This window comes from Micropterus salmoides, unplaced genomic scaffold (assembly GCF_014851395.1).
Source record: "Micropterus salmoides isolate LMB-PRFRI ecotype aquatic unplaced genomic scaffold, ASM1485139v1 Ms_hic_scaffold_10, whole genome shotgun sequence".
In the NCBI taxonomy this organism is placed as follows: domain Eukaryota; kingdom Metazoa; phylum Chordata; class Actinopteri; order Centrarchiformes; family Centrarchidae; genus Micropterus; species Micropterus salmoides.
Window position 1 is genome coordinate 14,438,294 of NW_024040041.1, and position 23,501 is coordinate 14,461,794.

General features: G+C 39.0%; 2 gene segments (V, D, J or C); both read left to right on the plus strand.

Moving 5' to 3' along the window:
- Nucleotides 1-1,904: 1,904 nt before the first annotated feature.
- Nucleotides 1,905-23,501, plus strand: part of LOC119917602 — a 160,350-nt gene continuing 138,753 nt past the window's right edge. The window contains 1 exon segment of the V gene segment in view: nucleotides 1,905-1,969. Coding sequence covers nucleotides 1,930-1,969 — 40 coding nt within the window.
- LOC119887564 lies at nucleotides 19,812-20,397 on the plus strand. The segment is given in 2 exon segments: nucleotides 19,812-19,866; nucleotides 19,956-20,397. Coding segments are annotated over 2 exon segments (363 nt in total).

The window sequence follows — 23,501 nt, forward strand, 5'->3', positions numbered from 1 at the left end:
ATCTCGGCTTACGTACATGATAGATCCTAATGCAAACCGTATTATTCTTTAGAAGCCAACAACATCGAAAATGTGTTCAAACGTTTTCGGAGTTGAGAAGCTCCGCAAGTGCCGACCATAGTGCCGACGGGTGTTATATAGCTGCAGTAACGTTACCGGAGGCTGCACAGCAACACAATGGAGGTTAACCCTATCTGCTAGCGCCGCTGTAGGGTTAACCGGTCGACAGCATAATCAATAACTTTAGGCACATACCCTGGTTAGGGTAAGAGGAATGTACTTCGGGGGGCTGTCAGGAATAGCTAGCTAGCTACGGTTAGCTCCCCCAGGCCCAGTCAAACAGACCTCTGCAGCCAACACAGCAGACGTGTCCAGCAACAGCTGATAATGTTCGTACCGCTGTTATTCTGTCAATAAATTCTCAGTAATGTTGTTAAGTTTTAACCTAAATCGAGACACATCTGGCTTGTGATGTAACATTACAGAATATTCTTGGTTTGTGAAACTTAAAATCACTTTGGAAGAAATAAAATATACAACAGTGGTATGAATTGAAACATTGCTTTATTATTATCATTAGGCTATTATAAATAAGTATTTGCAGGAATTATAGAATAAATATACTATATTATATAAGTATAATATAGTAAATATTAACACATAACGTACAGTGATTACTACGTTGACACTTGACACCTCTTTTTTTAACGGCTTTTTTTTATTTAACAACTATGCGTGGACCGAGCAGTCGAGATAAACGTCATCACGTTTGGCTTCTGGGCCATATATGGAAGTTCAACTTCCGTCACATTTGTCTGGTTTTTATATACAGTCTATGGTTTGTCTGCGGACTGCAGCTGGACCCTTCTCGAGAAGGGCGGGTCGTAACAAATATCGTAGTGTGATCCAAATCAAAGTCGCTTCAGACTGCGACCGTAACCGAGCAGATGGTATAAGTTACTCACCAGTCCACAACCACACATCATTGTTCCACATCTTACCATTAGGACTAAACGTTGAACTGTTGCCGGTGTTCTGACGATCTGTGCTGCCTTGCCGAAAAATGCTACCATAGCGCAAATCGATAGACTCGACTCTACTCGGCCCTGCTCCGTTTTCCATTGCAGATTGTACCCAGAGATAGTACGTAGCTTGTCGTCATAGCGACGCCACACACAACTGCCACGACGTAATGTTCAATGCGACACACACACCAGCGATCCACACAGCTTTCTCTTTTTTAAGTTAAAACGTTTCAACATTCCTCAGAATGTAAAGGCAGACAAGCGGTATGAAAACCTTCTAGCAATGTTTTCCTCTGCTGTTGTTGCTGCAGCGGTCTGTGTGACGGCGGGAGCAGAGGGCTCTGTGAGAGGATGGCTGGCCGGCCTCACACGCTCCTCCCGCGGGTTGGCACTGGTTCTCGTAAAACTGTATTTAACTGGCATTTAAGTTGAACATTTACAAACAAAGTGAATGACCTGAATTACTCTGATTTTAATGAATATATCGTCTATTATCCATGATTCATGTTAATAATCTTATTTAGAATTATAATTTAAATATTGATCCTTGTACATAATGTTTTAATATTGAATTGTTGTCAATACTTGTAGACATAATTACTTCAGTATGAAAGCAAAGTTAACAGTAATTTAATTTATGTAAATGTAGGGACATTTTCAAAACGTTACAGTTTAGTGTGTAGTGAAATTAAAACATGTAAAGCAGAGGTGATTTCCAGGCATGTTTTCACTCTGCAGATATAATAACAGTCAACAGACTCTTCTATTGGCTCCAGTTAGACCAACATTGATGCTTCATGTGTTTGATTCTATGCAAACTCAGTGACTTCCTTGTTACTCAGCTATAAAAACTTCCCATCAGGCTGTTAGTGGAGTTCACAGCACGTCACTTTCAACATAAACCATGCTTTCTGTAGCTCTGCTGCTGCTGTTGGCAGCTGGATGTGAGTCTCTCTGGATTTGTCACAGTCAGCAGTTCTTCTTTTGCAGTATAACTTGATCATTTGTTACTAAACATTTTCTTTTTTTAACAGGTGTGAAGTGTGAACAGTTGACACAGCCAGCCTCTGTGACTGTGCAGCCAGGTCAACGTCTGACCATCACCTGTCAGGTCTCTTATTCTGTTAGCAGATACTACACAGCTTGGATCAGACAGCCTGCAGGGAAAGGACTGGAGTGGATTGGAATGAAATATACAGGAGGCTCTTACTTCAAGGATTCACTAAAAAACAAGTTCAGTATCGACTTAGACTCTTCCAGCAACAGAGTGACTCTAAACGGACAGAATGTGCAGCCTGAAGACACTGCTGTGTATTACTGTGCCCGAAAGACACAGTGAGAGACAATAACAGGAGAGTCCTCCAAAAACGACTTCCTCTATTTACCACTTCTGGCAACATTCATTTGTCTGAGTATTACTGTTTTTACATTTCTGATTGTGACTATCAGTTATGAACATTGTGAATAGTGAGTGACTGAATATTGAGGTCCTATTTTTATAGAATTCGTCTGAAATGTTAAATTGATTTGCAAACTAAATAAATATAAACAAGTTAAATGCCAATGTTTTCATTTCTTGTTTACAAAAAAATCCCTGTAAATGTTATGAATCTCTGTATTAAGATCACTTAATGCACTGTTAGGTACACCACATTATTTCACTTTCATGATTCAGTTTGTTTTTTGTAATATAAGTTGTTATACATACTTAACAGCTTCCTGCTGTACATAAAAACGGGCTTCCCACCAGGAAATCCGGCTACAACTAATAAAACAGTATCACAATATCCCTTCAATAAGTCAAATTTACTCACATACTGAGCCAAGCCAATTCTGCTCATCTGCATGCTCGTCGTCCTCATCGAGGTGGCAACCTGACTGCAGTTCCTCGTCATAACCGACTTCAGTGGGCAAATACTCACATTCCATGACGTACACAGGTGCATTTTATTGATGGCATTTTGAATGCAGAGAGATACCGTGACATGATCCTGAGGCCCATTGTTGTGCCATTCATCCACGACTATCACCTCAAGTTGCAGCATGATCATGCACGGCGCCATGTTGCAAGGATCTGTACACAATTGCTGGAAGGTGAACACATACCAGTTCTTGCATGCCCTAGTGAAAAGTGTATGAAAGAGGTGGTATTATGCTTTTTGACTTTTTCCCTCTCCTTTATTGAGTTATATACCTTATTTGTGCATGTAATAGGTTTGCAAAATGAAAAAGGAAGTTCCCATCTCCCACAGAAAACACTCTAAACTGCCTGAAAACAGCTTGTTTGTAGTCTATCCGTTTCCCTATGAAAGCTAAATGCGCCTCATATAACGCTCTCCAAGCGATTACTCTGACACGCCCTCAAAAACACCAGTGGAAAAACACTGAGCTGTAGTACACACCTCTCCTCTCCCTTCCAAACACTAGCTACTTTGCAGGCAGTCAGTAGACATAAGGTTAGGAGGGATTATTGGGTCAGATTTAAAATTAAAAGTCTAAAACTAAAAGTCTAAATCAGAAACTAAAAGTCAAAGTCAAAAATTTATTGGGTATTTAGGATTGGGGATTTGGGGACTCTGTCGTGTATGCAAATTAGGAGGCATGGCCCAAAGGCTGCAGGGAGGGTTTGGAACAGCTGAGGCGTAGGGGCACTTTATGGACTGCAGGGGGAGCTCTACTGCCAGCACACTGCCATGAAAGCAAGCAAAGGGAGTGAGCAGGGCTGGAGGGAGGACCATCATTTATAATACCTTTACTAAAAGGGTACAGCATTTCTGTCCATGTGGCCTCACACAAGTCAACAGTGAAAGGAGAGCTATCCGTCTGACGAGAAAGCAGCGGACAGTGAAGCAGGTAAGATATGATAACATTAGCGAGTTACCTATATTAGGCTAACTGTTTCTGACATGCATGAGTTATGTTACTGTCAGAACATGCAGGTTTTAAATGCGGATTTTAACCCCGCTGAGGGCTGTGTGTATAAACTGTAAAATTAAGGTGTAGAAGCTGTGTTTCTGGGTAACAGCACCATGCTGGGCAGGTGACAGGTGTGTGTTTACAGTGTTTGTGTGCTCTGAAAAACATAACAGCGCAGCTATAAAATCTCAGCAGGCAGACCTAGTATGGTATTATTACCAGAGGTGTGGACTCGAGTCACATGACTTGGACTTGAGTCACAAAAATTATGACTTGCGACTCGACTGACTTTGACTTTAACACCAGTGACTCGTGACTTCACTTGGAATTGAGCTTTTTGACTTCAGCTGATTTGACACTCCCCATGCCCAAATATAAATTATGATATAAACTTGCGCAGCACATCAACATAGGTCTCGAAAAAAAACACTGCGCCTCCAAAACGCACAACTTTATAAATTCCTCCACCTCACGGAGAAAAGAAAGGTCAGGTCGAAACAGTGTAGAAAGACTGCCGCAGCTGTTGCATGAAGCTGCTTCCACCAATTATAAAAACAAGTTAATTCAGATAAAAAGATAATGGCGCCGGGTGCTGTTTCACAACGACACTCGTTTTGTTTTATAAATCCAGCGCGCCTCTTTCCTTTACAGCTGTACAGCTGAGCCGCTCGTCCCTGTCTAAGGTGTGTTCAGTGTTGCTTTACTTGATCAGTGCTTGTAAAATATCCATGGTGTCTGCGTCTTCTAACGTCATAGCGATTTATAGTTTTCTCACCGCTGGTTTCTGTCTCTGCATCTCCCGACGAAACAACACGGTTTTATTTCAGCGTTCTGTAAGTAATTTCATCAACTCGATTAGTTCACCAGTCACCTGTCCTGCAGCTCCCCCAGTACACACACACACACACACAGCCCCCTCAGTGACCCATCCGTGACCCAAAGCTGTCAACTTGGGGGAAACTGTGCTCTTGCACTGTAGATGCTGCTTAAAGTTAATAATGTTGGATTATTGTTTCTTATTTCATGGGCTATATGAGATTTTGGAGTAATACATATATAATAGTTTTAAAAAGAAACTGTTACATTTTAAAAGTTCAATAGTTGTTGAATGTTTCCTAAGGCGATGAGTAATCCTGTTAAATAATTGTGATCTCAATATTGACCAAAATTATTAGCAGCCCTACATGAACATTTAATTTAATTCATGAAATTATAGAACATTTGTTGTGTGAAACTACACCTCTGCCTTCTTTCTGTACAGGCTAATGCTTCATTCAATACATTTTTTTTATTTTTAAACTTTTGAAATGGTTTTACATTTGGTGAAGAGCACATTATGACTTGTTTAGGACTCGAAACTCAAAGTTTAAGACTTGGACTTGACTTGTTGGTCCTTGACTTGAGACTTGACTCGGACATGCCAGTCATGATCGGTCTGGACTTAGGACTCGACTTGGGACATGAGTACTAAGACTTGAGATTTAACTCGGACTTGTAAAACGATGACTTGGTCCCACCTATAATTATTACTACGTACACATATGGATGTAATGTTTAGGCCTGATAGACATCCACTAATCAGAAGTAGAGCACACTACCTGCATCACTGCTGATGTCATTTGACCAAGGAGTGAATGGTGATTAATGCAATTGTCATCAGTGTTTACTTTCCTACTACTCTCCTTTTGTTCTTTCACTTCACTTCACCGTCTGTCCATGTGTTTGTTATTGCCACGTGCTCAGCTGCATCCACACACCTGCACTGGGTTGCACTAGCTCTGTATTTTGTGAGGTTAATAGGTTCATAGGATCATAACACAGGCACCCCCTTACATATTGTTTAGGGTGCAGTAGTGTTTTTTGCTTGTTTGTTTCATGTATTGTTCTGTGATACTTTTGCTTCTTGGTATTGTTTAATTATGTATTGTGCTCCAGTGTCCTGTACACAAGCAGGGCAAAGCAAGCGTTAGATCCAACTTTTACCACAAGAGAGAGTATACTGTTAGTGAGTTATGTTAGGAGCAGCCTCAACAAGGCAGTGCAGACCATGCTCATATTATAGTGATGGCAAGTTCGACTCTTTTGACAGACTTGAATTTTCAAATCTTATCTTGAATCATTTCGTTCATTTGAACTAGGCTGGTTATTGTGGCGCTGCAGCCCTCTAGTGGGCGATTAAAAAACAGCGCCATTCTCAAACACGGAAGCCTGTCTGGCTTGCTTTAATTGACAAAGTATAATGCACAAATTCACCTCTTGATTACTGTATATCATCATTATATAAACCCCCTTGGGCCCACAACCAAATTCAAACCATGTAAAAACCACAGAAATATGTTGTCAATATGCAATCCACTACTCCGGCTAAATCCTTCCATTTTCACAATCTTTCCCCAGTATACAACCAGACCAGCCATATAAAGGCTTATGTATATAATTACTATCATTATCTCTAAAGTGCTCATTCGTACAGTAGCCTAACGTCCCTATCCATGAGTAAAATATTAATATCAGATTTGCAGTAAATATATTGAAGTAATAAGCTTGATACACTAAATGAATAAACACACTCTTATTAAAATTCAACCAATTAAATAATAATCTGGATCAAGCCACCAAGTTCTTAAAGAACTCCAGCACAGAGAGAAGAACAAAGAAATAAACACATGTAAACGCAGCAGTTTGGCAGGTCTGGACGCAGAATGGGCCACATCAGGTCCGGATTCTGCTGACAGAGAAACTCACATGAGCACATCGCTCTCAAACATGGCCAGGTTGTTCACCTGTCATGACCTGTGAAACAACAGCACGGCTCTGTTGGTAAATAAAAAGGAAAAGTTACGTTGCGTTTTCTGGCGGACCTGGAAAAGCTGTTTAAAGAGCTAACGCTAATGTTGCTACGTGGCTGTGTTTTGATGACCTGGTCTGTTTGTTTCGGAGAGGAGACGACCTCGGAGGTAATTTGGCTCCAGGTGGAACGCTGTCAGGGCTCTGAAGTGGAGCGGACCCAGAACAACTCTCATCAGCTGTTAGCTGTAAGGCTACTATAATTTAGCACAACATCCCTGCGCTGTAATAATGTTATGCTTTATAAAATGTCACATAATTAACAAAATAGCTTTATAATGTCAGTCCAGTGACTGTTACTTGACAGCCGACCTGCCTCTCATTCTTCACTCAGCCTGCCGAGTGAACGAAAGACTGAGGAGGACCCATGTGAGCGGTGAACAAGTCATTAATTTCTGCTCCACAGTCACGTGACAAATGAACAACTCAAACCAAAAGGCCCACAGTTGAGAGTCGTGAACTAATCAGTTCTGTTTCCTGTGCTGCCTGCTTACCACAGCCCTGTAGCCGAGCTGTCACGTGACAAATGAACGACTCAAAGAGACCCACAGTTGAGAGTCGTGAACTAATCAATTCTGTTTTCTGTGCTGACGGAGCCCATGCAGCTGCCGTTTGACGAGTGAACGTAAGAGTCCAAGATCTTTCACGCATGCATGAAAATGAACAAATCCTCACTGAGGCTACCCGTTCCTCCCGAGTCATATACACGATTAGGTCTTATGAACGAAACGCTCTTTGAATGACAACACTACTCTCGCTCCGCATCTCAACGCGCAACCAGAGCGCAGCACACAGACAGACAGCAGCCCCTCCAGCTTCTCTCCCAGCAGTGTTTTTCTTGGCTTGTGTGGAGGTGAGTGGTGATGAACAAAAGACTAAACTACCAGTGCCTCGAGTTTACTGCTAATTAAACAAAAGACAATGTGGGCCTAGGCCTATGTCAAACTCATGACTCATGAGCTGAGGTAATGTAATAAGTTAGCTGAAGTTTAGCAAAGGCAATATCTCATGGCCATACAACCTCATGTACTGATGGAGACACTACAGGTGAACACAGTAACATTTGTGTCTAACAACATTGCCACATTGATTTGAAAATTAGGGATTAACTAATTAAAATGCGCCAATTTGCACACATTTGACAAGTCACTGCAGGTTAATAATATAAAGAAAATAACTAAAGCATATCACCACAGAACTTCCACAGTTAATGACTTACATCAAGAGTTGGCTATTTTCTCTCTGAAATGTGCTTTGTAAATATGCAGATTAGCTTGTTTTGGTTAATATAGAATAAATATACAGATGCAAATAGACTGAGGGTATTAGGCTTAAAACCAACACCATCTAAATGTGTATTCTTGAAGTTTTATTTCCATTAGAGTAAAGAAAGACATGGAAGCAAAATAGACCAAAGTCTCAAAATTGACCACTCCATGAAAAAGTGCCTTAAGGAGTAACTTCATAGTTTTGATGGTAGGCTACTCATCCAATAACTATCCAGTCTATTAGTGTGTTGTATGCTGATAGATCCTTATATGATACAGACAGCCCTCCCTCAAATGTGAAACTAAGTCCATGTCACCATCAGAATTGTGTGTGTGTGTGTGTGTGTGTGTGTGTGTGTGCATGGTAAATGTAATATAATAGAAATAATAATAAAGTATTTGATCAATACATTAATGTATTCAGGCTATTCAGTATTCTGTTGCTTGGCTGTGTGAAGCTGAAGGTTATCTTTACTCATTTGGCATCTTGCTTGTGAAAGAAAAAGTAAAAGTATTTAAATAACATTTATTTTAATTATGCCTGCAGCCCAATGCCACAGTTTAGTGTGAAGATTTATGTGAAGTATCATGTATTCCAATAACACAAAAAGAATTGAAACGATTTATTGCCTTGTGAAAAATTATTAATGAAACTATGTCATAAATATATACTTGAAACTAGTAGCATAGAAAACATGCACATTGTGGCATAGTTTGCTTTGCTGTTGCTGCTCCTGTAATAAACCTAGTGAATACTAAAGAAGACCGTGGTCTGTGTGTAAACTGATTTTGTAGAAGAGTAAAAATGTTGTTGAGTTAATATATTTGTCTTGTTTTAAAAAATGCTTTTTTTTCACTTGAGCCCCTGCCCACCAAAATGTCTGTGCACGTCTCTGGTTGCCAAGCTGGTCGGCAACATATACAGCTGAACCGAAGTTCTGTTTACGGGCTTCACACTGACCTGCCCTTCTCTGCTTCTGATTGGTTAGTAGTCCTTAAAGGAGACCTATCATGCTTTTCCACATTTTATGATTTATCTATAATGTTATAATGTTGGATGTTCATGTTAAACATGGCCAAAGTTTCAAAAAATTAGGTTAAAGCATTTATAAGTAATCACTGTGAGCAAAAACCTCAGTTGAGTGACTGCTAATTGAAGTGTAGCTAGCACCCGAGTAAAAAGTATAACCAACATGGTGGCCTTCCGACATCGATGTTTGTTTTGTTTATGGTCATTGCTCCTGCACATGTGCACCTTTCTTTGTATTTACTAAAGCTAAAGTTTGAAGTACGGTTTTTTAAAGGTTAGTTGAGAATGTGTCGTCATTCACTCAGAGGAGAGGTGAATTATTTCTGTTGAACTGAACAAGAAATTTGCACATTTATATAATTTGTAAAATATGTTATTCCAGAGGTTTAATGTATTAACATCCATGCTGTAATGTGAAACTAAAAGTGTAACTTGTTAAAAGGGATATTGTCCCATAGTGGCAGCCGTGGAGAAGAGAGCTCCCCGGCTCGTCACTGCTCCTGACGACAGCTCTGCTGATACTGATCGCGCCACCAAAGACGCTACCACAACACTGTCTCAGCCAATCACGTCAACGGAGTGAATTGGAGAATTCGGCGGTGGTGCATTCAGGACACCACAGTCTGCTCGGGTTTTTAGGGACTCTGGCCCTTCGATTGCAAAAATCCCATTCATGGGGTTTGGTGGTGGTGAGGGCCAAGGAAGCTTTCCAGCGTTTCTATGTCTCATTTAAATCTGTGGTTCGTTCCTGTTTTTTCCATCTCAGGAACATTGCTAAGATTAGATCTGTGGTTTCTAAAGAAGCCACGGAGATGCTTGTTCATGCTTTTATTTCTTCTCGTCTGGATTATTGCAATGTACTGTACACTTGTTTAGTTGTACAGAATGCAGCATCAAGACTTTTGTCAAAGACCAACAGGAGATACAACTGTGCTTAAGGCTCTTCATTAGCTTCCAATTGGCATTAGAGTGCATTTTAAAATTTTAACCATTACTTACAGAGCCTTGCATGGTCAAGCTCCCTCTCATATCCAGGATCTATTGCACAGACACACTTCTGGTCGCTCTCTGAGGTCTTCAGGCCAAGACCTTTTAACTGTTCCCAGAACACCTTTTAAAGCAAGAGGTGATCGTGCTTTCTGTGTGGTGGCTCCAAGGCTCTGGAACTCTATAGCCTTGAGAGCCTTGGACTATCTGGAAAATTTTAGAAAACACCTTAAGACACATCTTTTTCAACAAGCATTTAACTAGCCATATGGTTTTGTACGTTATGTGTTGTTCTTTTTTATTTATTTTATTTTATTCTATTATTATTATTATTATTATCTATTACTATCTATTATTTCTGTAAAGCACTTTGTGACCCATCTTGTCTGTGAAAGGTGCTATATAAATAAAGTTTACTTACTTACTACAATTTTGCCATATCCCACCCTCTTTCCAGGGCATCAAGGAAGCCAACCTATTGTGTTCAAGTCTTCACATGATGCTGACTGTGCTTAATAAACAACATAAATAATGTGTTTTTCAACCTAGAGCCTAATGCACAAATTATACTGAAACATCCAGTCAAATCCATCTCCAGCTGTGAGGAGGAGTCAATGCAAAACTCAGATGTCTTCCACCTCTACTTATCTGACTGCAGAGAGGACGACAGAGAACAGTGGACACACAGTTTAACATGATGGACTATAGGACAGGACTGCTGCTTTTAACTGTCTGCTGGGCAAGTGAAGATTGTCACTGATCTCTATTTAATGTTTTCTTGCAATGTGACAGTTTGTTGTATGTGATGGTTTTCTTTGCTGTCTTGACAGGTGTTGATGGTCAGACTCTGACAGAATCTGAACCAGCAGTTAAAAGGCCTGGAGAATCGATTGACCTGTACAGCCTCTGGATTCACATTCAGCAGCTATGCTATGAACTGGGTCAGACAGGCTCCTGGAAAAGGACTGGAGTGGATTGCTCTTGTACACACATCTAGTTCTCCTATCCATTACTCCCAGTCAGTCCAGGGTAGATTCACCATCTCCAGAGATGACTCCAGCAGTAAAGTCTATCTACAGATGAACAATCTGAAGACCGAGGACACAGCAGTGTATTACTGTGCCAGAGAGACACAGTGAGAGACAATAACAGGAGAGTCATTCAATGGTAAACCACCACAAAACTATATTCTAAGGAGACCCGTTTTAATAAACGTAAATCATACAGTAACATTTGTCTTTCAAACAAATGGCAAACTGATTAGCACACACAAAACTCCCTTCCCTCTCATGCATCATGGGAATTCTGAGGGATGGATGAAGCAGACAGACTAAGGGGACTTTTGAAGCAAAAAGTAAACTTGGTGTAAATGACTTTGTAGCAGGTAGGCCCCATGATGAAGCTCCGACCCCAATGTGCTGAGAGTCTAGCTCCGCCCCCGGTTCAGATGATGGGGACAGGTGGTTGGACAGGGGTGGTGATAAGAGTGTGACAGTGGAGGCGGATAATGACATAAGAGGGAAGCTGATCATGGAGGGGTTTGTTAGTGAATCTAAGGAATTTGATTTGTATGTTGGAAAAACGTGACATGGTCCCAGGAGCAGGAGTGAAAGCAAGTGAGCAGCCTGGTCCTGGATGGATCTCATTTTCTGTGTTGTGAAGTTGGTCTTCCGACTTCAGTGTGTGTTCATTTTCTCTTAAGTCGGAATGTGGAATCAACATGGGTACTACTACAAAGATGTGTTGGATTAGCATTATCAGAGCGCATAAACAACACGCAGACATCTAGTTCACTCTACATGAACAGCAAACTAACTGTTATAACAATTTTGCAAAATATGTATATGCAAAGTGGGATTTTGCATGAATCAAAGTAAACTCCTTTATGTCCCATGTACACTTTCTCTTTTTGCAATAAAGATTTAAGGAGAGAAAAGATTCCGATTATTCCAACACCACATGAAAGCACCATCACTCGCCGCTCACCTCTCCCTTTCCGAGCGCGCAGGAGAAGTTATGGTGGCCGACAGGCTCTGTCGACTCTTGTGCTAAATAATACGTGTGGGCCTCCATTTGTACAAATATCTCCTCTTTTCTTACTTCTAATAAACCAGCCAACTACTACTACTACTTCTTCTTCTTCTTCATATTCAACATAGTGATGAAACACACTGTAGTTTGTCCATTTGGGCTAGTGTAGAAACAGGCAGCTCAACAAGGTGATTTCTGAAAACAAAAACTTGCTTATTGTTGACTGGGCCAGAAGGACACCCAGGTCAAAAAGAAGTGTTCTTAAAGGCACTGAAAATATACTTGAAATTCACATAGTATGCTTATAGTACATACTTCTAACATGCTTATTACAAGTATATTAAAGATATATTCTCCTGAGTTTTAACATACTTCTCAAAAGTATACTTTGAATAAATTGACAATAATATATACTTAATTAAACTTTTAATAAATATGCTTAACTAAAAGTATATTTTTACAATATTTTAGTCTATTTATTAAAAATGTATTTATTTAATTCTTAGTAAATACTATTTAGGGGTACTTTGTGGAAGTACATTGTTAAACAATTACACTTTTAGTGGGTAAAAATATATTTAAGCCAAACATGCTTCATTGTGTAGGCTACTGCAAAATATTGTAATTATTTCTGTAATAATGCCACATGTTTCAGCCTGATTTCCAGAAGTATGGTTTTTAAAACATATTTTTCTTACATTAAAATATATTTTTCAAAAGCATATTATTTCTTTTTTTTCATTCCATCAGGTAAATATCTAGTTGAGATCAGAGCCCTCTTTCATAAGGGTAACCTGGCCCAGAAGGAAGCAGTACATGTTGTTAACTTAACAAACAACAACATATAGAAATAAGCATACTTTAAATCATAATGCAGTTATACTTGTTTCTGTTTGGACTGTTAAAATGTAAATAAAATAAAACTTTATCAGAGTAATAAATGCAACTAATATGTTGCTGTCTGTGTGCTAAAGGGTCACATTTTTATAGTCTACCTTAATACTCACATGTTTACAGTAAGTTATTGGTCACTGTCATCATTATTCCTGCCCATGTAGTCTGTAAAGACATCACCACAGTTGTCATTTTTGTATAAATTAATTCTAAAGCTTAGTTGAAGCTACTATGAATCATCAGCTAAGCATCTGAATTAGACTAGTCAAAAGTGGATATCTTCTAAAGGTTCACTGTTTTTTAGAGATTTCTCTTCTTTGCAACCATGGAGGGGGTAATCATTACAGTGACCAATGACTCAGTTAGAAAAGCAATGTTAAAGTGTACATGGGTATGTGAGAATTGTTTTAAGACACGCTTGAAATAATGTTTTTGTGTACAGCAATGCCTGACCACGATAATAGCATGTGATGTTTTATAAAATACTGCTCAACTTTACGTCCATTTGTATGGTCATAGATCCTCTATTCAACTTTAAAAGTTGAACCTACCCTTTGCCAACTTTAACCAACTTAATGCTAAACCCAGAATTTGAATTTCCTGCCTTAGCTCAAGAAAAGTAAATAAAGAATAATAATAAGATTTGGTATAGGAATAGAATTACAGTGTTTAGAATGATACGCAAATGAAGAAATAAATTAGGTGGAAGTACTGGCCTAACTGAATATTTATTATATCTCATTTGCAACTGCATTTATTTTCTTTCAGGGGTTCCTGGGATCGACTCACTCAAAGGACCAGCTGGACCCTCACAAGCTCGATGTGATCATAGGTATGTCTGGCTCCTGCACACAATCACTGTTTTTGCTCTCACTACATGTCAACGGGGTCAGACTAAATAAACAAATATTCTTGTGAAATAATAATTATATTGTTATACATTAAGTAATTGGCTACTATTGTACTTCACAAATTGACTGCTGTGTTAATGTGAAATGACATGTAGACAGAACAGTTGCTAAGCAAGTCTGAATGTTTGTGTTACTTGTTGAACATGTTTAACAACATTTTATCATATACAGCTCCTTGGCTGAATGTACAGAAGTGTTTATGTAAAGTTTTTGATCATGTTGTAATGGAAGAACTGAGCATTAACTGGGAGGGGTCCCTTGTGGAAAACCATTTCACCTGAACCTAAACAGTTTGCATTATCAGAACAGTTAGACATGATGTCATATTGTGTTTCAGCAACTTTAAACAAAATAAAAAAAATCTGACAATGGTAGTTAGTTAATTAGAGGTAATATTGCTTTGATACAGACAAAATATTTCCTTTTCCCTTCCACAGATGCTGTGTGATAAAGCAGTTTCCAAATCCCATAGTGTCAGTGCAACGAGTCCTACTCAAACATAACCGACCCTCCACTCCAAAGATAAGGATTGTGACCTGTTTCAGATTCAGTTTGGTTCCACCATTTGTACTGTATGCTTGTGACGGATGTAGCAAACCTAAATTTAGTTATGCAATTTAATAAATTTATGAGAATTGATACCCAATTATGAATTTTAATATTCATAAAATCAAACCAGATTCCTCATTAAGGGCACCACCGGAGTTGTTATAATCCTAGAGTCTCCGGACCTCTAGGTAGTTTTGAATAATTATACAATTATTACTAGTGATCAGTTAGTTAATAATCGCTCAATTATCTTAAATCAATCAGTCAGTCTCATATCTAAAGGGTCAATTCTCTTGGCAGGAACTATAAATAGGCAACACACACAGCTCTTGATTATATTACAGTGAATTTATTCTCTAACTAAGGTGATAAAAAGATGGTTGGATACAGGGAACATAAACATTTGCTGAACAATGAGCCTGGAGGTTTGATTGTGGGAAGCATTTGACTCATACGGCATAGAAGAACTAATGAAAGTAAGCTAACGCTATGAGTTTAGGAGTTAAAAAGGAAATATCTGATCACAGAATGTGTGTTAAGTCTTACTGCTTGCCGGCGGCCTGCTTGGGCCTGTTGCTGGTCCCACGCTAGCTGCCCGATCCTGGCCTTTTTGCTAGGGATTCTCCAGGGTTCTCCATCTGGCAAAGACCACGTGGCTTGGTCTGACCTCTGTGAAGTTGGCTCGACGGGAAAGACTTAAAAATGGAACTTGGTCGTTCCTGAATTAGTCCAGTGTAACTTAACGGACTGATAACTTTAACAAAACAAAGAAAGAAAATAAAACAAACTGAAGGCAGATCGATGTCGCGGCACTTCACGTGTGTAGCTTCAGGTGAACAAAAGGCCGGTCTCGCTGGCCGACTCTTGGGCGTTGCCTGGCGTGGCACGCCGATGCGTGCCGAAGCGTCCAGAGAGAACAGCGAAGAGAAGAGAGTGCGAAAAGATGTCACGTGTTGCTCTTTTGTTGCCTGGGCGTGGTTCCCCAGGGGGCGTCTCAGGTTTCCCAAGGGACTGCCTTTCTAAACTTAATGTTTAAAAGAAATCTATTTCGCGTATTATAATCAAATATTTTCCACAACTGAACCTCAATGGTTGAACGGTTGTACTGTTCTAGGCATTTGGTAACAGGAAACAATTGTCACATTATTGGTCAGGATATTTATACATTTAATGGCATTTCCGACGAGGCATGTAATACTTATTTCGTCCACTTGGGGGAGCTCAGGTTACATGAGGAAAGCTTGGATTAAATCAAAGATCGTCTCTCCTTAGGAACCAGGGAATTTGTTGATTCATCCTTAAATTCAAGCTGGAGGTTAAGAGTATAGTAAAACATTCCTTTGTCATCATTTCTAAAGGAATTTTGTAGGAAAGTATTATGAACAAGCATTGTTATTACTTCATTACTTCATTACTTCAGTAAATTACTTCATTACTATCATTTAGTTGGAGTTCCCCATAATCAACTGATTTCAAGATAAACAGCTGGAAGACTGAAGGAGCTGCTGTTTCTTCTTGTGATTTGAGACATTGTGATGAAAACTGAATTAACAGATGACACTGCAATATGAAATCTGTCTTCCTTTCGCACATTTTCCCTTTCTTAGCAGTAATCCACCTCACTGTGACTGATCAGTTTTGTAATGAAAGTAAATGAGACTGACAGAGCAGCTTAATAAATGTTCTTTTAAACTACACACCACACATTTTTAGCCTATGTCACAAATGCATATGAGTGAAAAGCTCACACAGAAAATAACACACAGCCTGGACAGTCTTTGTCCATCACCTGTCAGGTCTCTGGTTATTCTTTGACTGATAGCAGCTATGCAACATGTTGGATCAGACAGTGTGAATGAAAACCAATGGACTGGATTTTTCACATGTGGGGAGGAGGTACCTTTAATCAAAATGATGCTCTGAAGAACAAGTTCAGCTACAGCAGAGACACTTCTGCTGGAAGAGTGACTATAAAAGCAAATAATCTGCAGCCTGAGGACACAGCTGTGTATTACTGTGTAGGCCTGCCCATAGTGACAAAAACCACCAACAGACCTGCACAAATACTCAGCAACCTACAAGAGACGACGTCCTACACATATCAACAGGACATGGGCAGTTACTTCTATCTACTATGAAGTTAAAATATGTTTAACACTATTTTTAACTGTTTTGTTCTGTGTTCTTCTATGCTGATGGTTAGAGAAGATGTAAAAAGGAATATGTTTTACTTTATGATCTATTTTAATTCTTACATTAAGAATAGTAATAATAGTCATTGTTGAAATTATACAGAAATTTACATGTTTTAATATTGAATTGTTGTCAGTACAATATATTTATGCAAAGTTAACAGTTCTTTCATTTCTGTAAATGCAGAGATGTTTTCAAAATGTTGCAAATAATTGTGTAGTCATAATAATGATTAAAACATCAAATGTAAAAAGCAGAGGTGATTTCCAGGCATGTTTTCACTCTGCAGATATAATAACAGTCAACAGACTCTTCTATTGGCTCCAGTTAGACCAACATTGATGCTTCATGTGTTTGATTCTATGCAAACTCAGTGACCTTCCTTGTTACTCAGCTATAAAAACTTCCCATCAGGCTGTCAGTGGAGTTCACAGCACGTCACTTTCAACATAAACCATGTTTTCGGTGAAACTGTATCCATGTGCCTTCATAAGGACATTGAAGGATATCATGGATGTGAAACTAAAATGTACGTTTTGGTAGCAAAATCTTTCACATGATTTGTAGATTGAACACCAACATTTTTTATGAAAACTATTTTAATACAAATTTGTTCTTTGTCAAGTTGCTCATTCACATGAATAACTGAAAGCACCTTAAAAGTATGTATGGTATGTTTCACTGTGCCAGAAGTTACGGAAAAGCCTTGATATAAATCAGAGTCTTGCTTGACTACATGTGCTACAGCAGTTCATCCTTCTCTTGTCGCCTGTCAGTGTCCTTCTCTATGCAAAGTGAACTTCCTCACAGTCTGCTATAAAGACTTGATATCACGCATGTGCTGAAAGAATTTACATTATTTTGTTTAATTTAGAGATAAACTCTTCCACAAGATTTGCAGATTGAATACCAAATTTTTAAGAAAACAATTTTCCCACACAAAAACCAATGCACAATTAATTGTCTGGTCCATTATATACCTTTATAGCCTGTCAGTGTCTTTCTCTATGCAAAGTGAACTTCTTCACAGTCTGCTATAAAGACTTGATATCATGCTGTCAGTTGCAGCAGAAGAAGAGAAGCTCCCATCAGATCACCTTCAATACCAACCATGTTCTCTGTAGCTCTGCTGCTGCTGCTGCTGCTGCTGGATCCTGTGAGTCTCACTGAGGCAGAGACACTGACAGTATGATCACAGCACACTGACTGTTCACTGTTATTACACTGATTCAACATTCAACATGTTTTCCTCCACAGGTGTGAAGTGTGAACAGTTGACACAGCCAGCCTCTGTGACTGTGCAGCCAGGCCAACGTCTGACCATCACCTGTCAGGTCTCTTATTCTGTTAGCAACTACTGGACAGCTTGGATCAGACAGCCTGCAGGGAAAGAACTGGAGTGGAATCAGAGTTGGCTACAGCGCAAACTACAAAGATTTCCTAAAGAACAAGACTTAGAGTTTTGTATTGAATCCTCCTCACAGGTAGGAGGGAACTGGGGTCGATTTGGCTCTCAGTTGATGTTTGCTGAAACTGGAGTCAAACTTCCCCATCAGATTTCAAATTCAAATAAAATTATTTTAAAAATATGAATTGTCACATACATGCTACTAGTTACCGAAAATCTGTTATAATCCAAAACAGGCACACAGGTGTGCTGAACAAACTATAATAAATTTAAAAGTGCACAGATGCAGCTCAAACGTTACAGAGCATTTTGCTGTTTGTTTTTGACTCTACCTGTAGTATAAACTTTTATTTTATTTACCTGTTGATTTCCACAAGTACACAATTACTTAGAAGAAAGCCTGAAATGTTAATCTTTTTTCAATCTGTCAACTAACAACATACTGTAATCAAAATAGTTGTTTTACTTCCTCTAAGCAGCAGCAGGGAGTGATACTATTCTACCCTCAATTGTTTTATATCCCTCCTTTCTGATGTATATTATTGAAACTAGTGAGAACTGAAGAACCAAGAATGACTGACCATCTCAGCTGCACTTGATTAATTTCAAGCTCAAAGGTTAGACACACATCTGAATCCTTCTGTCTTTGGGGAAAACATTTTTAAGTTTTCTTTGAGATAATCAACTTTTTAAATTTAAACTCCTGTTCAGGTTGGACTGAAGTTTGACAACTAGCTGACTGGAATCTGCTGTTTTGCTCCAGTGTTAAATGCAGACGCTGCTTAAGGGTTGTGTTTGTGTTTTTAATAGTGTCATAAAAAAACAATCAAAAATGTAAATATTGATCATGTATTTGAGTGACTTGACAATGGACATTGACAGATACTGGTGATCAGGTCTGGGACAAAATATCAACCCTGACATTTTTGGCCCGGACAGCCCCGCACAATGTGTACTTTATGTAATATAAGCTGAGTAGTAAGTGCTGTGGATAAGTTAACCAGTGCAAGTGGATCAGTGTACTCATTAGCACTCATTTACTGACTCCCTGGTGATCAGAGGCCATGGAGTACACAACTCATACTCAAGTACAAGTTCAAGTAATTGTCAAAGAAACAGAAAACTCTGCTAAAAGTCACAGCATCATTTCAAATTATTTTTTGGTCCAGAATTGTAGGATTTCCCTGACAAAGCTGTACAGTTTCAATAATAACATGCAGGGAATGAGTCAATAACTGTTTATTTAATGAATGCATGGCATGAATTTTCTAAATACATAAGCATTCATTCATTATAGTAACATGCTACAGTTGTTGTATAATAGGCCAGATTATACAGTCACATCTTTATCAAGGGATCCCTTAGCCTAATAATCTTAATAATGTTCTCATGATACATAGGGACCTAGGTCACTCACAGCGGCGTGGGCTAAGGCAAGGTGATAATGACAAAATTACCTCACCTAGTCAGCCATTAGGACGGTTAGTCAAAGTTGCAACTGCATTAGTGAACTATGCTAGCTACTAAAACAACTTATAAACTATTGTGAAAGTCTTCACATGATGTAGACTGTACTTAAAATTAAAATTTATTTTATATTTATCAGCCTAAAACCTGTTGCGCAAATTATACTGAAACATCCAACTCAAATCCAGTTCCTCCCTGTGAGGAGGAGTCAATGCAAAACTCAGATGTCTTCCACCTCTACTTATCTGACTGCAGAGAGGATGACAGAGAACAGTGGACACACAGTTTAACATGATGGACTACAGGACAGGACTGCTGCTTTTAACTGTCTGCTGGGCAGGTGAAGATCTTCAATGATCTTAATTTAGTTAAGTTTAGTTTTCTTGTAATGTTTGTTGTATGTGATGGTTTTCTTTGCTGTCTTGACAGGTGTTGATGGTCAGACTCTGACAGAATCTGAACCAGTGGTTAAAAGGCCTGGAGAATCCCACAGATTGACCTGTACAACTTCTGGATTCACATTCAGAAGCTATGCTATGAGCTGGGTCAGACAGGCTCCTGGAAAAGGACTGGAGTGGATCGCTTATATAGGCACATCTAGTACTCCCATCTCTTACTCCCAGTCAGTCCAGGGTAGATTCACCATCTCCAGAGATGACTCCAGCAGTAAGCTCTATCTACAGATGAACAATCTGAAGACCGAGGACACAGCAGTGTATTACTGTGCCAGAGAGACACAGTGAGAGACAATAACAGGAGAGTCATACAAAAACTACTTCCTCTATTTACCACCACTGAGTACATTCAGAATTATAACATTATCAGTATATTTAATTTCCACTACCACTGTGTTTCAAAGTAAACATAAATGTTAACAGTACTGGAAAGAGTCAAGACTTTCTGTTGGGAAATACAGGCACATTTTTGGGTGCAACATGAAATTAGTAACACACTCCAACATTAAGCAGAGGTGTTTTCCAGGCAGGGATGAATGTGTTCACACTGCACAGACAGTATCAAAACACAAAATACTTTAAGTGGTATAATTAAATGTTGATAGAACTGAAATCCAATTAACACTATCTGTAGCCTAAATGAACAAGGATGTTCTCATTTGATATACAAAATTAAAACAGAAAGCTTTTCAAGATCCTCAAAGACACTTTACATGGCAAATAAAGAACCCAACTAAAATTTTCAGAAAGTATGGGCGCATATAGTAGCTCAACATGCAGTATCTCACAAACGTGAGTTGAATTTCCTGTGACCAGTATGAGGTAGTGTGAGAGCGATAACATCAAATTTCACACTCCTGCTCCCCATTCACACCTGAGACCGTATAACACTAACGAGTTACATGACACCGGGGAGGGAAGATAGCTAATTGAGCCAAATACTTAGGGATGTACTCACTTTGATTGCCAACGGTTTAGACATTGTTATTTTGAGGGGACAGCAAATTTATACAAGCTGTACACTCACTACTTTACATTATAGCAAAGTGTCATTTCTTCAGTGTTGTCACATGAAAAGATATAATCAAATATTTACAAATATGTGAAGGGTGTACTCACTTTCCTGATATACTGTATAACAAAATAAAAAATGTTTTAAAAGGAGAATTTAAAGTAATTTCTTGAACATTAAAAGACTGGATCAGCTTGGTTTGTCTGATGGAGACAGGAGGTTGACGTTAGATGAACAGAGGATTTGGTAAAAAGTGCGGTAGTGGAGAAGATTGGTGAGATAAGAAGAGACTGATGATAGAGGGATTTGTTAGTGAATTGAAGGAATTTGATTAGTACTGTATGTTGAAAAAAGGAAAAAAAGTGATGTGGTCACAGGCAAGGGCATCAAAGGGGGGGGGACATCAACAAGAACCTGAGAAGCATCGACATGCTGTACTTCACAAGAGGAAAATATAAACACACACACAGAAAAAGGACATTGTTGACGACATAGTTCCATGGATTAAAGTGCAAGTGCTAAAGTGCTAGTGTGGTTGTTGCACATTGCTCCATTGAACTGACGTTTGTGTAAAGTGCATATGCTAAGGTGCTAGTATGTTTATTGCATGTTGCCCTATTGCACCACGATTGCAAGTAAAGTGCTGTAGTGCTCACATATTTATTAATTTTACACTATTTTACATTGTTCAGCAGCTTAATGCTGGCACAAATTATCATTTTAGGTGATTGGATTTGCATTTTGGTACACGGAGTCTTCTTCCTGATTAAGGTCCCAGGGTTTCTTATTCAGGGAAGAGGGGATGTTGAGGGTCCAATTTAATTTTCCTAGCCTGTTTCATGACTGCCTGGTCATACAGGCTCTGTACAGGCTCATAGTTTCTCCTTCCTATAATTTTCATAGCTGTTTTGTGCATGTTGGCAAGCTTGTTTTTCAACTTTCAAGTTGCTGAATCATGCAGTACTTCCATATCTGATGACACTCTCTAAGATTGCATGGTAGAAAATCATCATGATCTGACTGCACACACCATACAACCTTAGACGCCTTAAAAAATAGCCTCTGCTGCAATTTGTTACACAGGTTGTCAACATGTGTATTCCAGCAAAGAAGACTGTCAATGTGGACTTGAGTTACTTCATGGTTTTTAATGACCACTGGCTCATGGTCAGTAACTTGCCTCGGGTCGAAGACCATCTCCTGTGTTTTTTGGATGTTTAAAATTAGATAGTTGGTGTCACACCATTTAACAAATGTGTCTATTTCGTCTTGGTACACAGAGGAGTCTGTATCCTTGTGCAAAAGGCTTCGGATTGCGGTATCAATTTCATTATATTGTTGTTAGAATGTACATTCCTACAGTTATTGGTGTACAATGTGAAGAGTATTGGTGATACAACACAACCCTGTGGAACCCCTGTGTTACAGTATGTGATCTCAGATAGCTTCCCATTGACCTTCACTTGCTGTGCCCTGTCAGTAAAAAAAAGAATAAAACCATTTAATCAAGATAGTATTAACATTCATGTTTTTAAGCTTCTCTAAAAGCATGTGAGTTTGCACTGTATTAAAAGCTGAACTAAAATCAACAAACAAGATTCTAGCATAAGCTTCTATGTTTTCAAGGTGCTTAGAAATAAAATGCAAGATGCAAAGGATTGCGTCATCAGTGCTGCGTTCTTGCTTATAGGCAAACTGGTACACATCTAACTTTGACTCAACATCCTTCATAAGTATAGACACACATTTTTCAAAACATTTCATTACAATCGAGGTTAGAGCCATGGGACGAAAGTCATTATTCTCTGAGGCTCCAGTTTTTTTAGGCAGGAGTTATAGTTTATTTCTTCCACAGAGCTGGGACAATGTTAGGTTTCATCGACTGTTGGAAAATAGGGCACCATGCCATTGTTCTTCTACACAGCTTTTGAGCAGAAAGGCTGGGAGGCCATCGGGGCCTGCGACCTTGCCTGTGCGCACTTTGCTGAAGAGTCGCTGGATGTTAAATGGGTCCACTTCCAGATAACAGGTAGTGGCTTGCAGGGACTGCAGAACACACACATTCCTGAGAGAAATTTCAGGAATCAAATCGCAGGTAAAAGTCATTCAGTTCATTTGCTTTTTGTTAGTCGTCAAGTGTGATAATTTGTTGTTTTGCCGGGTTCATATTAGTCACTGATTTCATTGTATCCCAAAGTTGTTTGGTATTTGATGTTTGGAAGTTTTGTTTCATCGTTTGCCTGTGTTTTTCCTTCGCATTTGTAAGGAGTAGTTTCTTCTTGGACCACTGACAATCCAGCTCTGTCTTTGATTCTAAAGGCTTGCTTTTTCCTATTTATACAGTCTTTGATTTCTTTTGTAATATAGGATTTGTTGTTGGGGAAGACTATAATGTCCTTCTTGGCCACCACACTGTCAACACAAAATCCAATGTTGTCTGTTACAGTGCTAGTAGCCTCATCAAGTTCTAATGAATGGAAAACGACCAATCTGTACACATGAAGGACC